This window comes from Pyxicephalus adspersus, chromosome 4 (genome assembly GCF_032062135.1).
Source record: "Pyxicephalus adspersus chromosome 4, UCB_Pads_2.0, whole genome shotgun sequence".
NCBI classification, from domain to species: domain Eukaryota; kingdom Metazoa; phylum Chordata; class Amphibia; order Anura; family Pyxicephalidae; genus Pyxicephalus; species Pyxicephalus adspersus.
The window spans coordinates 69,303,242-69,320,959 of record NC_092861.1 but is presented as its reverse complement, the minus strand read 5'-3'; the positions used below and the strand labels follow the sequence as shown (position 1 = coordinate 69,320,959).

At 34.9% G+C, this 17,718-nt stretch overlaps 1 protein-coding gene across 1 annotated transcript in view; it reads left to right on the top strand.

Moving 5' to 3' along the window:
- IMPG1 (interphotoreceptor matrix proteoglycan 1) overlaps nucleotides 1-17,718 on the top strand; it is a 120,895-nt gene that overhangs the window by 64,762 nt on the left and 38,415 nt on the right. The window contains 1 exon segment of the mRNA XM_072408550.1: nucleotides 1,089-1,881. Within this exon segment, the coding sequence (XP_072264651.1) occupies nucleotides 1,089-1,881 (793 nt within the window).

Here is a 17,718-nt window from a genome sequence, read left to right as displayed (position 1 = left end):
GAGACACAATGTTATGGGTAATTCAAAAGTTGTTACCAGAACAAGAGGAAGAAGAAATTCCTCTTTTAGAGGTTTCCCCTTCTTTTCCTAATAGGTCTCCAGGAAAGAACGTAAAGGAAAATCTTCTTAATTGGTCACACACAAAACAATAAACTAAAAGTGGTTTCAACCCCTCCCTACCCTATCCAAAACTAAAAAAAAAGAGTTTTAGTTATACATATTTTTTAAGCTTTAATATAATATATTGTATTGTAAAAATTTAAAAGAGAAACTACATTATTCAAATGTCTGTATATGTTCCAACATCTAATCCATCCTTTATACTGAAACTCAATTCTCAGTTTGCCTGAAGTAAGTATAATCTGTGAAAGTAAGATTACAAAAGCATAGATATGAATGAATTTAGTATGTGAGGGCCTATCAGACTGTCTCAGACAATATTTCCCTCAAGCACATGCTATTTAAAATGGCTTTCCCTAATTGCCTTTGATGGTATCTCAGCGAATAGGGTGCAGGTTGGTTTGCAGGACTTAACCTTCAACTTAAAAAATCAAGCTCATAATAATGAAGCAGAACTAATGCATGGAGACAGGAAGATGGTTTTCCAGCTACTGAAGCTAATAGCAAACAAAAGGAAAGACTTTTACTTTTAAAAATATAAAAATAGCAGACAGGTTGATTTAGGCTAGTGCTAGTCATAATAGTTTTAAAAAATAAACTTTAAAAAAAAAGTAAAGACAACAGAGACTGATGATCCAGGGAACATCCAATTTCTTTTATAGGATCAGGAAGGATATCTTTCCCTGGAGGACCAAATTGAACCATGATTATAAGAGTTTTTTTGCCTTCCTCTGTATCAACTAGGTCTATAAGCTTTTATCTGGGATATGGTTATTTCCCTAGTGGTTGAACTTTATGGACTTTATGTCAACCTGACTAACAATGTAACTATGTACCAATATTCAGTAACATTTAACAACACAAAACATAAATTAAATTAAACGTAAAAATTGTAATTATATTTACAGTGTAGCATATTAATCCAATAATATCTATATTTACCCTGGTACATTTTACTTTCCCTGAAGGATGATGTTTTAATTGCTGAGCTACCACTATCTAAACCTACTGGAGGAACAGAGCAGAGAGGTATAACTGAAGACTTCCTTTCAAGTACAGTGATGACAGATGCCAAGAAGACAACATATCTAGAAAATGGCTTAACTACAGAATCACCTATTCACCCTTTTGAAATGTCCTATTTGTCTACTTCTTTTCCATTTCAGTCTGTGATATCAACTCCTTCATTTCATTATGAACCTGAAGTAGAACTTCAAACACAGTCATTGGATGAGATTTTAAAAGAGATTGACAATAGGGTCTGTGATGATTTAACAGTGCCTTTTGATATTCCAAATGCCAATGTTGATATGTCAAGTCAAGAAGAACTAGACAGATTTTCAGAAAATACTTTAGTAGGACTGCCAAGTGAAGTAGCTTCTGATACATGGGAAGCACCTTGATCTGTGGACACAAACAATTTCATTATACCTTCCTCTACCCTTTTTCCTGATGTTGAGATACCAGAGCCATTTGATCAGACTGAAGATGGAAAAGAGGCCAAAATAACTGTCGGTACTATTGTACAAAACACAACTAGTTCAAATGTTTTGCAAGATTACAGTTTCCCAGAGATGTCAGGTGATCTTGATAATCAGGTAGACATTGTTTTGGTAAATGATTCTTCAAGCAAAATGGTCCATTATATGACAACACCACCTGGATATAAGACAGAAGAATCCTGGACTTCCAGGCATATGTTCACAAATGACAAGATAACCGTTACCGTGCCATCAGCAGTAGATGCACTTCCTGGTGGAGGTAAGTAATGACATGATGATGACAAAAAATCTTTGATTTAATGCTGTACAAATACATTGTAAAAATATCACATTGTCTGAAAATGAAACATTAAGATTTGGGAAAATAGATTTTGTACGTTTTGAAACCATATTTTATATACAGTATTTATTACAGATGTTTTGGAGAGGTTCACCAGTGGCACTGGTTTTACACTGTTAGGGGATTTCTAAAGTGAAAGCAGAGCAGTGGATTCCTCCTTTCACATTTTTTGTCTCTGATTAATTGCCTACGTACTGTAGCTATACTAAATAGCTACATAGAGAAGGGGACAAATATGTCCTCTGACTTATTCAGCTGTGTTATCTAAATTTTAGCTGTTTTTTTGTTTTGTTTTTGTCAGCAGATCAGTTATAATTACCTTGGTAAAAATGTAAAAAGGGCCCTACATTTCCAAATACAAGCAGGAAATATGATGAAATTTAAATCATAATTGTGAAGTATTTATATGCAATCTTAATGGGATATGGTACTGTATTTTACTTTGACGCTTAACAATGAGGAAACATTCTAAATTGTCCAGCTAATTAGGAAGTTGTTGAATAAACAATTACCTTGGTTCTTTATTAAAGTTTACTGAATCCAATCACAAGTGATGAAAACCCACACATTATTAGGAATGATGACTGGTAAATTCAATCTTACTGCTTGCAACCCTATTAACTATTGCTAAACCTTTTTTGCAATGTTGCATGATCATTCAAGAGCCTCAACACAGTTTTTACATTTTCTACTGTTGACAAACAAACATTTACAGTGATATACCACCATGCAATGAAACCAAACTGTCAACGATGACTTCTTTATTACTAGTAAAGGAAAAATGTATAGATAAAGTATAATTGTGCTTATTATTAGGCATGGTTTAGGCATGTTCGAAGCTACATGCAATCATTTCTTTTTCAAGTTATACTGTACTAAGAATTCATTTTTTATTAGGTGTTCACCCCTTTTATCTCTCTATTTTGTCCCTTTGAGTCCCTCAGATTTTTTGGCTTTTTTGGTTGTGTGTGTGTGATTTTTGTTCCCCCCTGTTGTGCCTATGTTGTCTCTATAGAAAAGGCTTGCTTATTCCCAGAATGAACCTACCGTGTCATGGGGAGCTTATTTGGAATTCAGAAGCCCTGTTTAGGAAGTGGGCCCCCAGATATCCTCCACCTCACCCTGTGCAGAGTCCAGGGGTACATAATACCCTTTTTGCATGCCCAGAAAGGGTTAAAGCAGTCCTATAAATATCAAAGACAAAAATTAATTAATATATAACAGAGGTGAGAAAATAGTTGTATTCTTTTTTTTAACTAACATTAACCTTCACAGTATCAACCATGATTTATTAGTGCTCCACAATTATCCGTCCATGCAGCGATAGCTGCTTTCCATTGTAGGTTGACATCCAGGTGAATGTGAATGTGAATGACATCCAGGTGAATGTGATTCCTGCTTATGCATTAGGTTAATCCAGCAAGCCTGTCATATTGCTGTATTGCCTGGATGCATTTAAACAATGATGTAAGCCCTGAATAGAGAATCTATCACTTCATTCAGGGGAAACAACTGTTCCTCAGCTGCCCTCTTGCACGATTGGCTGAATTATTCTAAACAATGATGATGGAATTCATTGCATCATTGTTTAGAATTGTTCAGGTCCCCACCCTCAACTATGGCTTTTGCCATGGTTAGAAGCAGGTGCGGGTCTGGTTTTTGCCAAAAGGGAAAAGGGAATAGACACTTTTGCTACCTTTTTTTGGAGGAAAACGTAACTTCAGAGGACACTTTAATGGACAGAAAAGGGGACACACACACTCTCCATTTCCAATTGACCCCAAGCCTATTGAAGGGTCTGGGACCCCCAACTGTTTTTTTCCCGGTCAAATGTTAAAGCTGTATGCAATCAAAGATCTAAAACTTTACTCACTAATAACATAATATACATGGTTGTATTTGAACAGATAAAGGGTAAATTTGGTAGCATATTTGAATACATTTGTTTTGTTAAGGGAAAGGGAAATTTAGTAAAAAAAATGTAATTTTCTAGAATGTAACTTTTATGCAATTCAGGCAACTCCAGCTAACAAAAATATGATGCATTTAGAAGGGCATTTTAATGAACATTAGCTCAGGCTGTAATACACCTTGCAACTTGCATGCACGTCAATGCACTTAGTGTTGATGTACATTAGACTGAATCAGGACACAAGTACTGACACTGATAATATATTGCAGAAATGTCCTTCAAACCTCAATAGTAAATAGATTAAATGGTATTATTTGATATCCTTTATTTTAAAATAAGCTTAAAATGATAGTTAATATTAATGATCTTCTGCTTTAATCACTTAAATTTGAAACATAACCTTGGAGAACACAGCAAAAATTTATTTTATGGGTCACCCAGTTCTTTTCAAGCCTGCATACTATGAATTATCTAATATTACAACATTTATTATATATCTGATTTCACCAACTACTTAATTTAAAACAGACCAGAAAGATGCAAGATATGTTTTCGTGTTTTGGTTTTTTGCTAGTAAAGGATTCTGTGCACGTTCACTAACTTTTATGGCATTCACCTGACATACTGTTTTTGGTGTCGTGCATCTGTTTGATTGTTTCCAATAGCAAATAAATCTGAAATGTTCTGCTGTTTGCATCAACCCCATGTAAGTTTGCCTTCTACATAACACACTACTTGCATGCAAATGATATATGTTAACATAAAAAAAAATAATTAAAAGGTACTGACAGCCTGTCATGATTAGTTATACTCCGTGGTGAATAATAGTTTGATAAACCTTTGCAAAATTAAACGTATTAATTTTTTTAGTGACTGAGGTTTTTTTAATTAGTTGGTATGTCACACTTGGTAAAAATGGAAATGAGTGTTACATAATTCTTCACACTTTATTTTCTGTTCATTACAATCTAGTTTTATTTATTTTTTCTGGTAGGCTAAAAAGATATGAAATGTCAAAAAGAAAATATGAAGTTTATTTTTAAACAATTTTAAATAGTGATTTGTTCAATGAAAATGCATGTTTGTTTGTTGTGTGAGTATAAAAGCTGAGCTAAAATTGATTAAAAAATTGTCAGCAGGCAATTTTTTTAATTCTAACTTGACTTTGCACTGTCATGGGTGCTGCCATCTGCACCTTGTCTTCTTGATCATCCAGGCCAGAATAACGTGACTCCTGGTCATATGCACATGAATTAAGGTATTCCTGGCAGCCAGAGGTATGCCAGGATACCCAGCATTGTACTATCGTACTGTAAAATACAAATGCGCCGCTAAGTGTATATTGATGAAAAACTTGCATAGGCAGGTGTTAATTTTATTGCAGATAGGACATACCCTGTTCCCCCATAATAGTCAAGCTGCCTTCTCACAAGTTAGTTCTTCTTTAAGATGTTAAAAAAAAGTAGAGATTAGTGAGATGTGTTGTAATGACTTTAAAAGGTGTTAAGTAGAAATGGGAAAATGTACTGAGATGTGAACTTGATAGTGGTTTATAAATGTATAATCTTGTGTACCTTCCAACAGGCAACAGAATTGATTGCAGGCATTAGTGCACCATTACCAGTGTCATCTGTATTTTTTTCTGTCAAAGTAGTTAGATTGGGAGAGACGAGAAAGAATAACCTAGAAAAAAGAAAAAAGTTCTACCAAACTAATATAATATTGGGGAACGATATAGATAAGGCAGCTAAGATAGATACAAATAGATGAGAGGTAAGAGTTGGAGAACATAGTAACAATACAGAATCTAGAAAAAAAATTGTTTTTCTCAAATGTGTCTTGTTGGTAAAGAATATTTACAGTGCCTACAAAAGGTCTATGCAAAAACAATAATGCAAGTGCTTTCATTTTTTTATTTTCATATTATGGTCCATCCTGCTCCTGAACAGAATATCTCACTTCTCACTCTTTATCCCTGCGTTAACTTTGGATGCCTAGTGTACTTTATTGTGGCCAATTTTTAGACCAAGGTAATATACATAGGTTGATCAGGGATCTTTCCCAGGTTTCTCCTTGCTCACCCTGTTCCTGTCTCTGCATGAATTGGTAGGTAAGCATTTACATAATGCATACTTCTATGCAAAGGCATGCAAGAGGAATGAATGCAATCTCATGGGTGATGCCCACACTTGGTATGAAGTCCAATTTACAAAGAAAGAGCACATAGTAATTTTTAGCTGAAGGTGCATCTATAAGTTATGGCAACTTGAAGGGTCACTGACATATTAATAAGAGCATGACTGTCATGTACACAAGATCCCTAAGGCACAGAAGTGCATAGAGAATGATGGAACAGTAAATATCCTTTCTAACATTTACAAATGATTATTCACATAATGGCATATGCTATATTTTCCATGTTAAGTATGTAAAAAGGTAATACACAACCTTATTCATTAATGCATTAAAAATGCAGTAAGCAAGAGCAAAGTGCTTTTTCAACAGCACACTCATGACCATGAAGGAGCATTTTTATATGTTACTGAATTTTCTGCGCTTTTCATTGCTTTTCTTTGCCAATACATATCTTTATCCTAAATAATGCCTAATATCATAGCCTACTTTTTCCTAAAAACCACAGAATAGAAAGCTGAATGGTGTTGTGTAGAGCTAATATAATATTCTAGGATAACTGCACCCAATAAAGTACATGAAAACTGCTGCATGACATGGTTTGGCAGTGCACAGCTGAACAAACCACAGACCAATACTGGGTTGCAAGCTGCTCAATTGCTTATTGTGAACAGAAGTTTTATTTTGCTTTCCAGTATGGGAAAACCCTTGTACAAATGCATAGTTGGGATCAAACCTATGGCAGAGGGCTCAGTTCTAACAGAGCCAATTGCTTTAGTGACATGTAGCATATAAAGCATTCAATCAGTCAACCATAAGGTCACCATAAGGTCTTTTTATAACAGGTGACAACAGCATCATTATAAAAAATGTCACTTCTTCATATAAAATAAAAAGATATATGACGTCCAAAGAAAGCAAGTATTTCGATGCAGTGTTTAAAATGAAAAACAATAGCTTTACAAGTAAATGGCTTGTGCAGGAGTCATTGTGGCTGACCTCTACTTTCCCAGGAGTCCTAAGGTTCTCTGCACATATTGTTTTCAATTATGTCAAAGTTAAAAGATGTTGTTACTGGTATATCAGTCCCCTAAGGAACATACATTTAGAGATTCCCAGAACTAAATTACTCTTCAGTTATGTGATGTGCAAGAAATTACAAACTAAATGTAATATGTATGTCAAAATATACATATATTGCACTTAAATTGGTTATTTTTATTCCTGTTCATCTGAATTTGCTCAGGTTTGCCACAGGGTATGGCTAGCATTGTAAAACAACTCAAGAACCCTTCAACAAAATGAAGAGTGGAAAGTAGTTGTATATATGGCATAAAGAGTGATCAGTAAATAAGGCAACAAACAAATATTTTGCACAAATAATCTTTTTTAATCATTTTGAACTGAATATTTAGATTGTTGTATTTGCCTAATAAGGATTGGTGAATGTAATGGGAAATTTACCTGTCTCCGGTACTTCATACTATGTTGTATTTTTGCATATATTATCTATTGATTCCTTACACAAAATGAGGATCTATAAGAGCTTTTGAATGTATCCTAGTCATGAAAGATTGCTATTCTTTTATCATGTTTCAGTGAATATCATATGGTGAATGCTTTAATAAATATTGATTGCAGTACAGTGCATTTTGCTTAGTCTGTATTAGGGCCATTATCTCTAGCGCTATATTTTGCCCTTGGCATTAATGAGTGCACACAGTGCCAAAGTAAAGTAAGTTTAGCACCTAAATGTTAATATTCCTTTTTGAACATTCAGATGATCTGTTTTGCCAAGCTTTGAACATATTATTTACAGAACACATTTTAAAGAGACTGGAGTTAAAAATACTAGGAGTAATATGTTACTGTATATTACTGTTGTACCATTGACCATTATCCATTAGCAGCCCACCATGGGATGTGGTAATGCATGTGTATGTTGCAATTGACTGTGCATTGCATTAAGCCAGCCTATTGAAAACGAATAGACTGCCAACACACCTTAACATACCAAAAAACAACATGACCCTTCCTTTATAACACAAAGCAATACCAAGTGTTTTAATCATTACAAAGTAGTTGCCTTATTATGATGGGCCATAAAAAATGAATGGCACTTCAGTGTGGTAACACATGTTGCATTATTGCTACAGTACAGAGATGTATTTGGGCGCTGAATATACTGAGTGATGAAGAGAAGTGCAATAAGTAAATTATTCACTTTTAAAACTACAATAATATTGCTGTGTACACTTATTGCTTTCCCTCTTTCAGTATTTTCTAAGTAGGCTCTAGTAGAATATTAACAAATATTACATTGTCAGCCAAAAACAAATTATCCACAAAACTCCCCAGCAGGCCTTTAATAAGCAATAAGCAGAGATAAAATTTTATCATAAAGCTTTTCCAGAACTCATAAACATTACATTACTTTTAAAATGTATGTGACAAATGTGTATCAGAGTGATATAAAAGTTATTTTATAAATGTTTTCTATCAATTGTAATCATTGTAAAAATTATGCCATACATAATGCAGCATTGGATGTATTCCGAAGGGCAAAGAAAGGAGCATGTGTTCTAATGCATACCATATATTTACATTTTACTTTTCATCAACAAGGGAATATGACTGTGAATAGCTTACTATGGGTCCTGCTGTTTGCAGGTTGTAACAAAAATATTGAACATGACCTCTTTTTCACTCTTCTATCATATTCTGTCAATGATCATTTTAGGGGAGAATAGCTACTTAATTGTAGATCTTTACCCTACAAACCTTTAAAAAATGTTGAAAGAAATGCAAGAGGACAAATCTGTATCAGACAGAATTCGAAAAGCTCTCCTTATAGCTGTCTCGCCTCCTCTCGCCTCCTCATTTAATGTTGCCACTTTCAGATGAGTTATGGCATTTACTTAAAGTAAGAAAGTAATGATCTGCTCTTTAATACATATTGACATAAACATGCCAGCAGACAACTGAAAATAAGTTCAAACTCATGATCAGCTTAGTTAAAAAAAAGTCTAATTAAAATTAAATACTAAATTACTAAAGGCACTGGATCAGCATGTTATCCAAGAAACTTGTCATAAGAAGAAAAGAGGTCACCTGTTGCAGTTGCTTTATTTCATATTTAAAAATCCACTTTGTGTGCACCAAATGCCTTTGCAAACACAGTTATAACCATGTAAAGCATTAACAATATTACTGCTGTGGAAAGGACCAAGCAAACCCACCAAGTGCAGGTTACCTGGAGAAAACTAGTCTTTATAATAGAAAGCTCCTTCTTAAAGCTTGAGTTTGCAGATGGACTACAAAATAAATCTGGAAGAAATACACCCCAAGATTCCTTTAGGAATGCTGCTTTTTCTGGATTTCAGTGACAAAGTATATTTTTGGCAGTCCGGCCATATAAAATGCTTTCTTTTTAGGTTAATTCTTGTTCAATAGTCCCAGATATCTATACTCACTAAAGGTATCAGCATATTTCTTCATTACAAGGCAATCTGGTAATGCCATGTCACATCTCAAACTGGTTTCCTAAACATGACAGTGAGTTCACTGTAATCAAAGGTCCTCCCCAGTCAGATCTCAGTCCAAAGAGAACCTTTGGCATACGGTGGGATACAAGATTTGCATCATGGAAGTGCAGCTGTAAAATGCTATAATGTCAATATGGTCCAAAATTCCTGTGAAATGTTTCAAGCATGTTGTTTGAATCTATGTTATGAAGAATTATGGCAATTCTGAAGGCATAAGGTGGTCCAACCCAGTACTAGCAAGGTGTACCTAACAAAAAGTACATATGACAAATGCAGAATAATTGCTATAAAATTTAACAGCATTATTTTTTCAAAGGCCCACCATAGAAACAAAATCCACCTTTGTATCAGCATATCCACCAAACTCATCAAAAAAAGTTATAATTTCCCAAGAAAAGGCTCAAAAACACTCACGCTTTAACTAAGCTTAACATTTTTTTTTTTTATGTTACTTGCCCTTTTAGGAAGAAAAATTATCTATTGCCACAAATCCATTGTGGTAAAATTAAAAAAAAATGTGTAATACTTTTTATAGAGTGCTTCAGACAGTGATGGATTGGACTGGATTTAATTTGAGGATGAGCATGAAAGGGTGAACAGGCAGTATCTGGAGATTTTCAATGTGCGAGAAACAATATAAACAGCGTGAGACCTCTTGGACTACTCCTGTATGAGGACCTCTATAGCTATTCATGATTCATATTTATTGGATGTCACTGTCACTGGATTGAAAATGAAATCTCAGTGCTCTAACATGTAAGATTTACTTCAATTTATTATGCTGTAACTTTCTACTGCATGTGTTTTGAGAATCAAACTTTATTTTTATTACAAATCAAATAACTTTTGTGTAAGTGAATAAAAATCAATAGTAAATTTCCAGGATGTAAAAAAAGCAAATTTAGTATTTTCCAACGTATCAAAATATAAATAATATATCATCAAATTTTATGGATTGGGTTAAATATGTAGCCGTTCCCAAACTGGGTTGTACATATTTGCCAATCTCTCTACTGGAGAGTCAGAGGGGCAAGTGACCTTGAACCAATTGGTTATTAAGGCTCTCCAAGAGAAGATAGACTATTAGGAGAACTTCGGGGATTTAGCAAACCCGGAATTGATTTTTTAAAAATCATTTGCTCATGATAGTCTATTTTCACCAGTCTTGGCCTGCTCCAGTAATGTCACTTGCCACTCTTGCTCTCCAGTAGAAAGATTGACTTTTGTTAATATTCACAAACCAAGTATGGGAACTGCTACATATTTAGCCCAATCTGTTTTCACACATTATTAGGTTTTTTCTAGCTTCCTAAAAAATAAAAGTCTCATCTTGATCTGTAGCTTTCAGATGTTAAATCTGTGTTACCACAATCATGGTAAACTATTTGTAAGCATGTTATTTGTGCTGCAAGATCAGTCACATTTAGCTGCATGAGAAATGCATAGTACGACAACCTTATCTGGCTCAGAATTAAATGAGAATATACACTGTTGGCTTCTATATCATTTTGAAGAAAATGATCAGTTTTATTACATTCATCAAACCTATAAGCAAGATAAAACTTGACAGACTGTATTCTGTGTCTGACAGACTGAGCTGTCTGGGGGTATGCTAGCTTGGGAGGAAAAATCCACTCAAGTGAAGAGATGTCATAAAACATTGGAAAATCTGGATGTAAACTGGCTAATGTGCCAGGTATGCAGAATGCTTATATAGGAATATTCATCTAGCTTTATATTTCTGTTTTAAAATGTAATATACTAGAACTGCATTTATATAGTAAAAGCAGGTATTTCCATATGCTATGAATATAAAAATAGAAATGATACATCTTGAAGCCTAATCTGTAATCATGCTGCATCCTTACATTTGCACTTGTTGCCTACAGAAGTGATTTGTAAGATTAAGGCTCAGTGATACCCCTAGCGTCTACTGAATAAAAATGCTGCATTTCCATGACTTTTTATTCAGGTCTCATAATGGCTGCATAGATTGAATGCAAGCAAATGGAGTATTTTACATATAAATATATTTGGCACATTTGTCAATAGGGAACACAAGCAGACAGAGCTTTATGATAAAGAAGTGGTTTTACTGTCGTCGGTTTCAAACAATAACTGTGCAAGTTTGAGTGTACACGTTTATTCAGACTATTGTAGGTATGCACACATACCCGTACCTATTATGATGATAGGGTTGGGAAGATCTGTGAAGATATTATTGCTGCCTATGTATATATGGGGGGGAGTTGTTCCTTGTATATTTATAAAAAAAAATATAAATAACCATGTTAAAAATAAGTCACAGAAAAGTATCAAATTATTTTATTTGGCAGACAGATGTGTACCTGCCTTAGTTTTGAGTTGGCTACAGACACAAACCATGAAAAACACCATACTTAACAATCTCTGGAAAATCTCTCAGAAACAGACTCGTACATGTAATTACTTCGGTTTCATGCGGCTGGTCACAGCATGGTCTGCTCTCTTTGGAAATACATACTTTTCCTTGTTTTCTGCTGCTTGTGATTCAAATTGATATTTTACTTGTCCCATATTTTGTTCATTTCACTTGCTTGTTTGCCAAGGATGAATAGGACCAAAACCACACAGCATGATAGCTAAGAACAATTCAACTAGTCTTGACTTAAAAGGATAGTTGTGGAAGACATGTATAAAACAAATTATGCAATTTATATTTATGTATGCTATCTGTATGACTTCCTTTGCTACTATGTTCTTTAAATGAGTTAGGGGACAAATAAACAAGAATTGCCTGGAAGGATTTAGTAACCAATATTTATACATATTCTTTAATGCACGCTAGCACTGTAATTTCACATTTTTAATTATTTACAATACATTTTACCCCATTTGACATATTTCTTTCATATGAATCTTTGTGGATTTTTCCTACTAAATTTCAATATTAACTTATACATTAAATCACACATGGGTACAAATACACAAAAGGGATACGTCATTGCCCCACAAATCAAAATTACAAGCAAGTGCTGTCAATGTTAACTTAAATGTAGTATACAATTACTAACAAAAAAAGTGTTAGAAAAACAAATACCACTGAAGAACATTAAATTGGTGGTTAGGACGGAAAATGCATTTAATTTGGAAGCCATTGTTTAATAAATGCAAGTGACAAAAAAGGTCAAATCAGGTTGAAAAATATTGGACCTAACTCTCCTTTTCTAGGCTGTGCTGTAGATGTCCTTTCAGGGCTCAGTAAAAGATGTTTTCCATCAAGAGTTATTTTGATCCAGTTGAATCTCCTCTCAATTGGATGTAATTGGTGCTTCCAATTGATGCCTCCACGTGGGCAAATTTATAAGATAACAAAAATCATTTCATCCAGCTCCTTTTAACATCATGAAACTCTGTCTTTATTATTGTCTTTATTAATATGTCTCATATTATTCAACACCTGCTCAGAAACAAGCACAGAGCACAATTGCCAGACACGAAAGTATCTTTTAGAGATACAAACATAAAACGTTACCATACATGACCCCATTAAAGATACCCTTGTGACAGAAGGACAAAAAAGGGGGATTGTTTGTTACTTGGGATTATTTTATATTTGGCAATATATTTTGTAGCCAATCATTTTGTAACCAATCATTTTGTAGCTCTCCAAGAGTTTCTGGAAATTTCTGTGTAATTATTTGCTGTGTGTTTCCAAGAAAGTCCTTGAAAATGGCTTTGACTGATAACCAAGCATTCTTTAATACTTCTGACATTGTCCTGATGAAATGTTTATCTTTGATGAGATGCCAAATCTGTGGACCATAAAACACACCGGCTTTTTTTTTTTTCAAATGACAGGCTAGGAAATTGCCAAAATGAGGTACTTGAAACAGTCTCCTTCAGTTGACAAAGCTTTAAAAAACTGCTTCATCAGACCCAGTTTCATGTGCAGAGGCCGCAATATAATATTCTTTCTATCAACAAGTAGCTCATGTAGAATGTTGGATCACCTGGTTTTAGGGCAGATCTTGGAGGTCAATTCCTGTCCACCCAATGCTTCTCATGAGCTCTGCTGTCCCACATGCACGGATAACAGGGATACTTGGTGTATTCGCATTGCTGACCAAGAAGAAAGCATATCTTTCTAAGTTCAACACAGATGACCCGATTGTGTTGGTGATATTGCAACAACTCAATGACTCTCTTTATGTCTGCATATTCTTCACAAAGAGAAACTGAATGGCCAAATGGGACTGACCCAAACATATTGCCATATATTGCCATTGTGAAGAAGGACACAATTTAAGCTCTGCTTTGAGCTATTCATGAATAGTTGCCATTCAGTTGAGTTATAGATTGGAATTCCCAATTCCTCCAATAAACTGGGTATGTTATGGCAATACACAAAGCCACTGTCAGTTCTAAAGTACTGCAGAAATGCAATTTCTCTGGTTTTCTCATGCAGTCTTACATAGTTACATAGTACGGTAGGTTGAAAAAAGACATAAGTCCATCAAGTTCAACCAATAGGGAAATAAACATATCCCAGATATAAAACCCCATAAGACATAGTTGGTCCAGAGGAAGGCAAAAAAAAACCCTGGTAAAATTTACTTCAACAGGGGAAAAAATTCCTTCCTGATTCCATGAGGCAATCACATGTTCCCTGGATCAACAGTCTTTGTTATCTTTGCTTTAAATCCTTAATACCCAGTTATATTCTGTGCTTCTAGAAAAGCATCAATCTTTTTCATAAAGCAATCTATAGTAGTTGCTGAAACTTCTTCCTGAGGGAGCCGATTCCACATTTTCACAGACCTTACAGTGAGGAATCCCTTCCTTATCCAGAGATTAAACTTCTTTTTCTACAGACGCAAAGAGTGCCCTCTTGTTCATTGTAATGAGCTCAAAGTAAATAATTGGGAAGTGAGTTCTCTATATGGACCATTTATATATTTATACAGGGTGATTATATCCCTCTTAAATGTCTCTTCTCAAGGGAGAATAGATTCAGTTCAGCTAATCTCTCCTCATAGCTTAGCTCCTCCATTCCTTTTATTAGTTTAGTTGCCCTTCTCTGCATGCTCTCCAATTCCAAAATATCTTTTTTTGTGAACTGGTGCCCAAAACTAGACTGCATATTCCAGATGTGGTCTGACCAATGCTTTGTACAGGGGCAGGATTATGTCTCAATCTCTGTAGTCTATTCCTCTTTTAATACAAGAAAGTACTTTACTAGCTTTAGATATTGCAGCTTGGCATTGCATGCTGTTATTAGGTCTATGATCTACCAGACCCCCCAGATCATTTTCCATTTCTGACTCCCCAAATGTATTCCCCCTAGACAGTATGAAGCATGCATGCTGTTAGCTCCCGAGTGCATAATTTTACATTTATCTATATTAAATGTCATTTGCCACTTGGATGCCCAATGAAACCGTACATCCAGGTCTGCTTGTAGATTATAGACATCCTGTAAAGACTTAATTCCATTATATAGTTTGAAGTCATCTGCAAACACAGAAATGGTACTTTTAATCCCAAACTCTATATCATTTATAAAGATGTTAAACAGTAAACGTCCCAACACTGAACCCTGGGGTACACAATTATTAAACTTAGACCATTTAGAGTATGAATCATTAATTACAACTCTCTGGATGCGGTCTTTAAGCCAGTTCTCTATCCATTTACAGATTGACTTTTCTAAACCTATTAACCCTAACTTGCATATTACCGTCTGTGGGGTACGGTTCCAAATGCTTTAGTGAAGTCCAAGTACACTATATCAACTGCTACTCCACTGTCTACCTGTTTACCTACTTCCTCATAAAAAGAGAGTAAATTTGTTTGACAACTTTGGTCTTTCTGAAGCCATGTTGACTATCACTTTATTTTCTAGCAGAAACTCCTCTATGTGCTTCTTTATCAAACTCTCTAGGACCTTTCCAACTATAGACATTAAAATAACCAGTCTGTAGTTACCTGGTAATGACTTTGCTCCCTTTTTGAAGATAGCAACCACATTGGCCTTACGCAAATCCATCGGTACTATGTCGGTGACTAAAGAGTCTCTAAAAATTAGAAACAATGGCTTTGAGATATGCAAGCTCAGCTCTTTGAGGACACGTGGATGTAATCCATCAGGTCCTGGTGCTTTGTCAACCCTAATTTTGCCCAACTGTTTCTCAATCATATCAATTTTGAGCCATTGTGACTCATTAAAGGCAGTGACATTGCTAATATGAATTTGGACTTAAGCTCTGCCTTTGTGTACACAGAGCTAAAAAAACATGTTTAGTAAATCCACCTTTTCTTTATCCCCATTTACCACCCCTTGCAATCTGTCTTTCATTTTGAAGTTTTGGACATTTTATCTACTTTTTACATATTTTGTTATATTCTTTATAGTTTTCAAACTATGAAAATGATCCTTCATTTTTATATTTTTGGAATGCCCTTTTCTTATTCCTTATGGCTTTTTTAACATCAGCTGTGAGGCACATTTTTTCAGTGTGCGTTTGTAAAAATGACTTGAAACATTCCCATTTCTGTTCTGTGTTTTTTAAGGACAATAAAGTGAATTTGCTCTCTTAAAATTAAATGTTTTTATCGTTTCTGTTTTTGCTTCCTGTTTACAACTTTACATTTAATGAAATCATAATATGGTCACTGCTACCCAGATTCTCTTTTATATGCTTATTTGTTATAAGCTCTGCATTGTTAGAAAGAACTAGGTCCAGCAGAGTATCATTTCTAGTTGGGGCTTCTACAAACTGTACCATAAAATTATCTTGTAATAAATTCACAAATTTCCTCCCTTTTGCTGTTCCTGTAGTGCCATTATCCAGTCAATGTTAGGGTAGTTAAAATCTCCCATGATTTAAACACTTCCACTTTTTGCTGCTTTTTCTATCTGTGCTAGTAGTTGATTTTCTATTTTTTCCTCAGCACTGGGGGGCCTATATCAGACTCCAATAATCAATTGTTTGTTATTCAACCACACATTCAACTCCACCTATAATGCCTCAACCTCATTGCTTGTTCCATCCGCAATTTCTTCTTTCACATTCACTTTTAGATCACTTCTCACATACAGACAGACACCACCACCCTTTCGTTTGACTCTGTCTTTACAAAAGAGAGTATACCCAGGAATATTGACAGCCCAGTCATGCGAAGAACAAAGCCAGGATTCAGCAATGCCAACTATGTTATAATCCTCCTCACTCATTAAGGCTTCCAACTCCCCTATCTTGTTTGATAGACTTCTGGATTGGTGAACAGGCTCTTTTTCTAACGTTGCTGCATTTACCAGCATTGTTTGCCAAATCGTTTTGTTTTGTCTGCCAGGTCTGCCAGGAACTTAAATCACGATAACCACACCCCCTTAGAGGTCAGCAAGGAAAAAGGAATAAAAAAAAGCTATTTAAAAAAAACTGACAGTCAAGCATACACAACCCAACAGTCAAACAGACACAACTCCCAAATGCACAATATCAGAAAACTGTGTTTTCTAACTCCACTTGATTCCAAGCCACTTGTTTCACCAGCCAAAAAGGGAGTCTTGATGATAGGAGTTCTGAAGCATTCTTTGATAGTCCCAAATCACATGCCAAATCACTCAACTCATGCCGATTCAACTCAATTTCAAACTCTTCATCATTGTTGTCACCTAGTTCATAAACCATATTCATGTTCATAATCATAATCAGCCACTGGACGTATAGCCGATGGTAGACCAGGATACTCTGTTACATTTATTTTTCTTGTTATATCCTGAAGTTTTCACTATACAAAAGTAACAGTCACTGAAATGAGCTCCTGGCTCTCGCCAAACCATAGGTATACCAAATGGCATCTTATCACGCGTTCCCTTTGTCCACATCTGTGGACCCTCGACACACTGTTTGCACACCATATGAGGGGCCCAAGACTTATGTTGATCAACAAATTTACCTTTTAACCTCCTGAGCGTTACACTGAGGTCTAGATTTCTGTACCAAAAGTGATCCACTGTTTTTCATGAATTTTTTTTTTTTTTATTGTAGACCTGTAACTTACAGAAATATGTCCGAACAGGGTTCTAGTAGATATTATGAATATAAAAAATGTTTGAAACACACAATCATTTAAAAAAAAAAAATTACTTTTAATAAAATTAAAGGAAAAACACAAAAATCA